This window comes from Haematobia irritans, chromosome 4 (assembly GCF_050003625.1).
Source record: "Haematobia irritans isolate KBUSLIRL chromosome 4, ASM5000362v1, whole genome shotgun sequence".
Taxonomy (NCBI): Eukaryota; Metazoa; Arthropoda; class Insecta; order Diptera; family Muscidae; genus Haematobia; species Haematobia irritans.
The window spans coordinates 118,549,766-118,560,362 of record NC_134400.1 but is presented as its reverse complement, the minus strand read 5'-3'; the positions used below and the strand labels follow the sequence as shown (position 1 = coordinate 118,560,362).

Sequence of the window (10,597 nt, the reverse complement as noted above, 5' to 3'; positions counted from 1 at the left end):
CATAATTTTAGTTTTCTGCAAAGAGATATACATTTAGTGACTTCCTTAAAGTTTTATTTCATTTTTTATTTTCACTTACCTATTTTTATAAACAATTTGGTTATTTGTCTAAAATTTTCCATTTTTTTTATTTCTTGCAATTGACCACGAACTTCGTTGCACAAATAAGTATTGAAAACCACATGGTTTTTTCGTTGCATTTTAGGGTAGTGTTTTGTCAAAGTTTTCTCATATTATCTTCAACACCTTTTCAAAGATTTCGTCAACATTTTGGCAAATTGGAAGTAATTCGCAAACAATTTGATGATGTATTGAAGATGAGCTATTTCAAGTCAAGTTGAATTTATGTTGAAAATTATATTTACCCTCAAACTGAAAAGTTGTTGCATTTGAAAAACGCTCATTCTGTGTTCATTGGGTATTTGTTGATATGTTTAATAAGATTATTATTTTATATCAATTGGTGTTGTAGTATATTATGTAGCGTAGTGTAATATTATATATTTTATTTTGATGAAAATGAATAAATTATACAAAATTCATAGAATTTTGGCTTTGACTTTCAATTTGAAGTGGGGATATCATTCATACAAATTTAGGTTGAAAAGTATTTGCAACGATGTTAATTTTGAATTTGACTCGCATCGAAAATTGTTTGACAAATTATTGGGTAGCGATGCATTTCAATTTGAGGATAACACTTGATATATTATTGCTAATGTGTTGAATTTCACAGTTGAGGGTAATGTCTGTTTTTTGTTGAGAACGCGATTTTCTCAACAATTTCTCAACTTAAATATTACTCTAATCCTTTGAAAAAATGTTTGAAAAATTATCGAAATTTAGCATTTTTCAATTGTTATTGTTTATTGGGAATCCTTTGAAGCCATGTTGAAAATTGTTTGAATTTGAGCATTTATCAAATGTTTCTGTTTACTGGATGTGTTCATTGCGAATAGTACGAAATAGGTACGTCTGGCAGCTTTGTTAGTAATACTTATTTTGCCTTGGCAATCCTAAACAAATCCATAACCTTAAAACAGCTGTCTATTGAAAATTGCAAAAAGGCGCCGGTTTGTGGTTTTGGCCAATTTTAATGTAATATATATGCAGACAATTAAGCAGGAAGCAAACAAAAAACACAATGAATTGTATGAATACATATTGGTAAGTTGGGAGATATTATAGAAATCGTTACCGTATAGTAATCATTTCTACTCTAGCACTCCCTTTAAAGAAAATTCGATTGTGGAGCGAGGTTTGGATTTGAGGCTTCGAGCTACAAAAGCTAAATACTACTTAAAATGGGGTTCCGTTAATGTGGTTCTGTTAGCCATTTTACTTTTCGATATTTCAAACAAATGTCCCTATGCCGAGTCGAATTGGTATTATGTGGAATATGCGGCCGCAGCTATAGTTGGCCTAAGTGTGTTGGCTTGCTTTCTGAAATATTTCATATACGTTTTTCATACACCGCCTGTGCAAGGAACACAACAACAAAAGAATCTACTTAAATTTGACAAAAATGGTATGTAGAACCACACGATATTTTCTGTGAACATACATATTACCCTTCTCATGTCTGTATTACAGACAGTTTTTTTATTTCCAATAATCCAAATAAAAATAAACAAAATGACAAAGATTGCCAAGAGACTGCCAACAATACAATACTTAGCTGGCATTCATCGTTCAACGAATGTAAGTAGAGGAATTATTTAGATGGAAAATATTCAATATAATTCATTGTATTATAGCTCGCGGGCCAGGATCTCCTAATTGGAGCTACACCCGCACAACCCCTCCACGGCAAAGTTTAAGTCCACAGCAAACACAACACCAAATGCAAAATGCTTCGTGGAACTCTTCAATGTATAATAATTCAAATATGAATATCAGCACCGTGAGCACCAATCTGTCTTTTTCATCGCCCTATCAAAAATACGAACGTGATGAACTTATTACAGATGAGGCTAGCTTGCAACGTTATCTCAAGTAAATACATTTTGTTTTCTATGCTACCCGTCATCATATCTGATTGAATTGTCTTCTAGGGATGTTTCTCGTAAAGAGTATAGCTTGGCGGATATTACCGACATAAATCCGGCCTTTAACACGGGATCCATCAATTCATTTTGGAACTATTGTAACTCTGCTGCCAATCTATTAAGAACCTCACTATACCAATTGGCTCCATCACCAGGTAACGTCAAAATATTTTACTATAGACAAATACTTCTTCGAACAAAAACTCTTATGCAGCTCGAAAATTCCTTTTGCATGTCAAGACGGCAGTATTTTCATGTATTTTTTTATAGGATATGACGATAATATCATCCTAGTAAGAACTTCGCAAGCAAAACATAATCTTTATTATACCCTCCACCATAGGATGGGGGGTATATTAACTTTGTCATTCCGTTTGTAACACATCGAAATATTGCTCTAAGACCCCATAAAGTATATATTCTGGGTCGTGGTGAAATTATGAGTCGATCTAAGCATGTCCGTCCGTCTGTTGAAATCACTCTAACTTCCGAACGAAATAAGCTATCGACTGAAACTTGGCACAAGTAGTTGTTATTGATGTAGATCGGATGGTATTGCAAATTGGCCATATCGGACCACTTTTACGTATAACCCCCATATAAACCGCCGCTCAGGTTTGGCTTGCAGAGCTTTTTGGAGGAGCAAAATTCATGCGATACGGTTGAAATTTGGTACATGGTGTTAGTATATGGTCTCTAACAACCATGCAAAAATTGGTCTACATCGGTCCATAATTATATGTAGCCCCCATATAAATCGATCCCCCGATTTGACCTCCCCGATCCCCAAAAATAGTCTACCAAAATTTTATTTATATAGAAAATTTTGTCACAATTTTATTACTATAGAAAATTTTGTCAAAATTTTATTACTATTCAAAATTTTGTCAAGATTTTATTTCTATAGCACATTTTGTCAAATTTTATTTCTATAAACAAAATTGTCAAAATTTTATTACTATAGAAAATTTTGTAAAAATTTTATTACTATACAAAATTTTGTCAAGATTTTATTTCTATAGAAAATTTTGTCAAAATTTTATTTCTATAGAAAATTTTGTCAAAATTGCATTGCTATAGAAAATTTTGTCAAAATTTTATTTCTATAAAAAAAAAATATCAAAATTTTACTTTTATAGAAAATTTTGTCAAAATTTTATTTCTATAAAAACTTTTGTCAACATTTTATTTCTATAGAAAATTTTGTCAAGATTTTATTTCTATAGAACATTTTGTCAAAATTTTATTTCTATAGAAAATTTTGTCAAAATTTTATTACTATAGAAAATTTTGTAAAAATTTTATTACTATACAAAATTTTGTCAAGATTTTATTTCTATAGAACATTTTGTCAAAATTTTATTTCTATAAAAAAAATAAAATTTTACTTCTATAGAAAATTTTGTCAAAATTTTATTGCTATAGAAAATTTTGTCAAAATTTTATTTCTATAGAAAACTTTGTCAAAATTTTATTTCTAGAGAAAATTTTTTATTCGGCCTTTTTTTGTTTAATTATACCCCGTGTGGACTAACTTACAAATGAGAAGACGGTGTTAAGAAGTTTTAAGATACCTTGCCATCGGCAAGTGTTACCTCAACCCAAGTAATTCGATTCTGAATGACTGTCTTTAGTACAAGTTTCTATGCAATCCATGGTGGAGGGTACATAAGATTCGGCCTGGCCGAACTTACGGCCGTGTATACTTGTTTTCTTTATTATTTTAGGCAGGTTCACTTTCGAACTAAAAGTCACTTCATATTTTGATGTCGGGTAATAGTCGAACGTATACAATATGTGTCGAGAAAAAAGTAAAAAACATCATACAGTTTGTGTCGGCGTCACCCAGTTCTGTTCTCTGTCAGCTTTACAAAACAAGGAAAATATGATTTATAACCTACTTTGTAATAACAAAGGTTATTTTTATACCCTTCACCACACCTGTGGTACAGGGTATAATAAGTTTGTGCATTTGTATGTAAGGCCAAGAAGGAAAAGTCTAAGACCCATCGCTTTGTATACCGATCGTCTAAGAATTAAACTCTGAGTCGATTTAGCGATGTCCGTCTGTCTGTCTGTATATGGAATTTTGTGTGCAAAGAACAGCTAGAAGTTTCATATTGTGTTTCATCCCAATGCGTTAGCCGATTTAAATCTTGTGTCTAGAGATTTTGCAAAAGTCTAAAAAATGTTGTCCTCATTTGAAGGGGTTAAGATGGTATCAAAAACTATTTAAATAAAAGTTTTTTGGTATACTTAGTGGTGAAGGGTATAATGTGAGTCGGCACTGCCCGACTTTAGATTTTACTTACTTGTTTATAAATGTTTTCACTATCGGATTTTTTGCAGTAACTAATTATTTTCGATTTTAAATATTTTTCATTTATCTCCGACATGCCGATGAAAATCATTGCAAAATTTAACACAATGAACTGAATATTCTAAGTGCTCCTGAAATAAATCGGTCTACCACCATAACCTAATTTTATGTACCCTCCACCATGGATTGCATAGAAACTTGTACTAAAGACTGTCATCCACAATCGAATTATTTAGGTTGTGGTAACACTTGTGGGAAGGTATCTTAAAACTTTTTAACACCGTCTTCTCAATTGTAAGTTAGTACATACGGGGTATATATTAAACAAAAAAGCCGATTAAATACGTATATAATTCAGTTTGACAAAATTCTCTATAGAAATAAAATGTTGACAAAATTTTCTATAGAAAGAAAATTTTGACAAAATTTTCTATAGAAATAAAATTTTGACAAAATTTTCTATAGTAATAAAATTTTGACAAAATTTTCTATAGAAATAACATTTTGGTAGATTATTTTTGGGGATCGGCTATATATAACTATAGGACCAATTTTGGCATGGTTGTTAGCGGTAATATACTAGCGCAATGTACCAAATTTCTCCGGATCGGATGAATTTCGCTCCTCCAAGAGCTCCGTCAAATCTGGGTATCGGTGTAATATAATTAAGACAGGTATGGACCAATTTTTGCGTGGTTGTTAGAGACCATATATTAACACCACGTACCAAATTTTAACCGGATCGCATGAATTTTGCTCCTCCAAAAGGCTCCGCAAAATATGAGCGTCGGTTTATATGGGGGCTATACGTAAAAGTGGTCCGATATGGCCCATTTGCAATACCATCCGATCTACATCAATAGAAACTACTTGTGCCAAGTTTCAAGTCGATTGCTTGTTTTGTTCGGAAGTTAGGGTGATTTCAACAGACGGACGGACATGCTTAGATCGACTCAGAATTTCACCACGACCCAGAATATATATACTTTATGGGGTCTTAGAGCAATATTTCGATGTGTTACAAACGGAATGACAAAGTTAATATACCCCCATCCTATGGTGGAGGGTATAAAAATAAGACTAACAGCAAATATTGACGAAGTTGTGTGAATAAGTCAGGTCAGGTGTAGTGATTCTCGTTATTTCAGACTCACTCTTTTATCACTGAATGCTGTCAGATTTCATGTTTAGCGCAATGACATGGGTCCTCCTTTTTATAGTCCGAGAACAAACGGCGTTTCACATTATGATGAAACCACTTCACGAAACTTTAAATCATTTTTTCCTTAAATAATAGTGTCATTCCAAAGTTATTGTTAATTCATAATATTGTGAGGTATACAGGATCGAAAATCAATGACAGTGTCCTTCATATTTGGCAATCAATTTCCGGATATTGCGGTAAGAAACTATTCAGTTCAGTTTAAGCATTTAATACATCTTTAATATCGTTTAAATCGTGTTGAAATGTGCCTCACAATCTTCGGATTTAATTTAATATCATTTTATAACAAAACCTTTGTTCAACTTATATTTCAATTTGTTATTCGTCTATAATTTCAGCTCCAACTACACAAAATAAACAGACCTCAAAGGAAGAGGGAGGCCTTAACATCATTGATAGTAACTCAGAAGTCATAAAAAGAATATCATCAGAAAAATTAGCTCAATATGTTGGAAATTTGCGTACGGTAAGTTGATAGCACTAAATGAAACTAAAATGACCACCAACGAACATACTAAACAAACTTGCGTTTTTCGACCCGAGAAGTTTCCTTACGTCTCAGGTACACGGTTGCCACTTTAGCCAAAAATAATCTACCAAAATTTGAAACGGAGTTTACCAAAAAAAAACTACCAAATAAAAAAATATTTTGCATCTTTTGATAACATTTTTGGGAATATTATGAAAACAATGTTTCTTCGAAAACATGAATTATTACTTTTTTTTTGGAAGTTTAGTTATTATTTGATCATCACTCTTAATAGCGGCAATTTATTTGGGGGTTTATATATATCTTGAATCATAAATGTTTAGCTTGCACTAAAAACTTTTTAAAGATATTGACTTAATATTTACTTTAATGATAATTTTGTCAAAGTTATAATTTTATACAAAAAAATCCTTCAATTTTTATCTAAATTTTATTTCTTTAGAAAATTTTGTTAAAATTTTATTCCTAGTGAAAATTGTTCCAAAATGTTATTCCTAGGAAATATGCAACATGTTATTCCTAGAGAAAAATCTTCTAGAGACAATTTTATTTCTATAGAAAATTTATCAAAATTTTATTTCAATTTTGTCAATTTTTATGGAAAATTTTATTATAGATTTTTTTTTCAAAATTTTATTTCTATAGAAAATTTTGTCAAAATTTTATTTCTATAGAAAATTTTGTCAAAATTTTATTTCTATAGAAAATTTTGTCAAAATTTTATTTCTATAGAAAATTTTGTCAAAATTTTATTTCTATAGAAAATTTTGTCAACATATTATTTCTATAGACAATTTTTCCAAAATTTTATTTCTATAGAAAATTTTGTCAAAATTTTATTTCTATAGACATTTTTGTCAACATTTTATTTCTATAGAAAATTTTGTCAAAATTTTGTTTCTATAGAAAATTTTGTCAAAATTTTATTTCTATAGAAAATTTTGTCAACATAATATTTCTATAGAACATTTTGTCAAAATTTTTTTTTCTATAGAAAATTTTTTCAAAATTTTATTTCGATAGAAATGTTTTGTCAAAATTTTATTTCTATAGAAAATTTTGTCAAAATTTTAGTTCTATAGAAAATTTTGTCAACATATTATTTCTATAGAAAATTTTGTCAACATATTATTTCTATAGAAAATTTTGTCAAAATTTTATTTCTATAGAAAATTTTGTCAAAATTTTATTTCTATAGAAAATTTTGTCAAAATTTTATTTCTATAGAAAATTTTGTCAAAATTTTATTTCTATAGAAAATTTTGTCAATTTTTTTTTCTATAGAAAATTTTGTCAAAATTTTATTTCTATAGAAAATTTTGTCAAAATTTCAGTTCTATAGAAAATTTTGTCAACATATTATTTCTATAGAAAATTTTGTTAAAATTTTATTTATTTTTTTTTTGTTTTTTGGTGTTTTATTTCTATAGAAAATTTTTTTAAAAATTTTATTTCGATAGAATATTTTTTCAAAATTTTGTTTGTATAGAAATTTTTTTTAAAATTTTATTTCTATAGAAATTTTTTTAAAATTTTATTTCTATAGAAAATTTTTTTCAAAATTTTGTTTTGATAGAAATATTTGTCAAAATTTTATTTCGGCAGAAAATTTTGTTAAAATTTTATTTCTATAGAAATTTTTTTCAAAATTTTATTTCTATAGAAAATTTTGTCAAAATTTTATTTCGGCAGAAAATTTTGTTAAAATTTTATTTCTATACAAATTTTTTTCAAAATTTTATTTCTATAGAAAATTTTGTCAAAATTTTATTTCTATAGAAAATTTTGTCAAAATTTTATTTCTATAGAAAATTTTGTCAAAATTTTATTTCTATAGAAAATTTTGTCAAAATTTTATTTCTATAGAAAATTTTGTCAAAATTTTATTTCTAGAGAAAATTTTGTCAAAATTTTATTTCTATAGAAAATTTTGTCAATTGTTTTTTTCTATAGAAAATTTTTTCAAAATTTTATTTCTTTTTTTTTGTTTTTTTTGTGTTTTATTTCTATAGAAAAATTTTTTAAACAAATTTATTTCGATAGACAATTTTTTCAAAATGTTGTTTCTATAGAAAATTTTTTTCAAAATTTTATTTCTATAGACATTTTTTTTAAATTTTATTTCTATAGAAAATTTTTTTCAAAATTTTGTTTCGATAGAAATGTTTGTCAACATTTTATTTCGACAGAAAATTTTGTTAAAATTTTATTTCTATAGAAATATGATAATGATATGATAAAATAAAAAAAAAATAATAAAATAAAAAAAGTCTTCACCTATATGGCTAATGCTTTATTAGCGAAAGAGGTTTCCTTCGTAATATACCTTGTACCGAATCTGATTTAGATTAAAATACAAATTTTAAATTACACTTTCTTCATCATCACAATATTAATGTACGTATGCTTTGGTTATAGTGGATATCTTTTACGATTTTGCAACGATTGACAAAGGAAATGGAACATGTAGATGCTTCATTTAAACAACGAGGATTTCACGATATGCAAATTGGAAGCATCGGCTTGGAAAGGTTGAAGAAAACCGTTGGTAATCAACAATTCGTTGCGCAATATATGCCCATGCTGCCAATGATAGTACCATTTTTGGAGATGTCAAGTAATCAGGAATATCTGGTCCAAAGAATTAAAGGTAAGTATTATGTAGACATATTTGCAGCCTAACAATATTGCATACATAAAAAGAGCAAAATATATGTATTAACTTTCCAATTGATAATTGTTGATAAAAACGAGCTCGAGGTCTGGATGATTAATTTTTATTTATTCAATATTTCGTCTTTTCATTGAAAGACTTCATCGGGAAAAATCTATATACAGGTCGAATATAATAAAAACATCCATAATATATATGTATTAATTGTTAATAAGAATACCTACTACTTTGTTAATACATTCGCTTTATAACACATTGATATATATTGGTCTGATACTCCATAAAGTAGATATAGTCTTAATAGTGGTAAAATTCTGAGACTTCCGGTTATCCGTTTTCGTGGTTATACCATATTTAAATATAACCCCTAAATTAACCGACTTTTTGAACACCTGAGTTGGCTTCTGCAATGCGCATAAGACGTACATTTCATTTAAAAATTTTAATTCCAAAATTCCTTCAAATTTCAATTTTGATATTACAACAACAACCGCGGAATTTTTGCATTTGGTTTTTGAAACAAATTAATATATGGTCATAACATTTCGCCAAAATGACGAAAGTTCTAAATCCTTGAGCTACTTTGTCACCCTGATCCATATCTATCAGTTAAACATTTCTATGTTATATGAATGTCTAAATATTTTTTAGTAGTGCCCTCTAAAAAATTTCTGTTTTTATTTATTACCTGTTTAACAGTATGTAACTATTATTCGATATGATTCGCGTGCATTTGGTAAATTTGTTCATTAAGTTTTTTTTTTTAATTAGCCGATGACTATTGATGTATGTACTGATTTTTAATTGAATCGAACATTTGTGTCTTTCGTAATGCACTTGTATATTTTCCTTGGTTTGTTTATTATTTTTTGTTTTTGCATTTTCACAGACCTGGCTAAGGGATCATGTATCGCTGACTACCGTTGGAATTCTGGCTCTGAATACCATGGCCTCAAATGGGATGAACATTTGCCCACTGATTCTGCGGTATGTAAATGAGATTGATATTAAGAGTCATCTCTCTACTTTGGCATTAATAATATGTGCATATATTCAATTTCATTTTCCATGTTTCCTTTCCCATTCAGATTATCTTTCATTTATTCTGTGTGTATTTAGATACTCAACTGATGCCATTGCCTCAAGGCGGTGGTCGTCCTTTTTATAGTCGTTATGTTATTATTGGAGAAGAGAAACGCTCTGCCAAGGATACTGTGGCTTTAGTGCAAAATAAAGCTCGCTGTGCCATACTTTGTTCTAATCCTTTGAAGCCGAAATTCAATTTTATAAGTGATGGTGAAATACACAATTGTGCCTATGACCGCAATAATCTTCTCTATGTTATCATACAATTTCTGATTTATATGCGTTCGCATCAAGAAAGCTGTTTGGAAGGCGTTAATCTTGGCAAGAGTGGTATTAACATAATGTGTGTCATAGAAGACTGACATGGTGACGTTGAGTTGGTGTTATCCTTAGCATAGTAGTTGTAGCATTCATTTTCGTATTTATGACTCGGTTATATTGGTAATATTATCACATTCATATATTTTGTATATTAAAAATCATGAACGTAAATGTAATACTTCTTATTTTTATAAATAAAATCAAATTTGATAACTTACTATTCTTGGCAATTGTTTAGTTGTTGGGTTTTGGCAACATAAGCTTCATGAAAATGACCACAACAAATTTCCTCTCTTGTTTTCAGTGTTTATACCCTGCGCCACTCTGTGAAACAGGGTATTATAAGTTACTGCATATGTTTGTAACACCCAGAAGGAGACGAGATATGGTGTCTTTGGCAATAATGCTCAGGGTGGGTCCCTGAGTCGATATA

General features: G+C 29.0%; 1 protein-coding gene across 1 annotated transcript; it reads left to right on the top strand.

Annotated features, from left to right (window-relative positions):
- Positions 1 to 1,006: 1,006 nt before the first annotated feature.
- On the top strand, positions 1,007 to 10,381 carry LOC142234607 (transmembrane protein 209). Its single transcript, XM_075305765.1, has 9 exons — positions 1,007 to 1,167; positions 1,224 to 1,528; positions 1,594 to 1,701; positions 1,758 to 1,995; positions 2,055 to 2,203; positions 5,932 to 6,059; positions 8,502 to 8,733; positions 9,647 to 9,744; positions 9,846 to 10,381. Exons 1-9 carry the CDS (start codon positions 1,145 to 1,147, stop codon positions 10,203 to 10,205), a joined length of 1,641 nt encoding a protein of 546 aa, XP_075161880.1. The 5' UTR covers positions 1,007 to 1,144; the 3' UTR covers positions 10,206 to 10,381.
- The last annotated feature ends 216 nt before the right edge of the window (positions 10,382 to 10,597 follow it).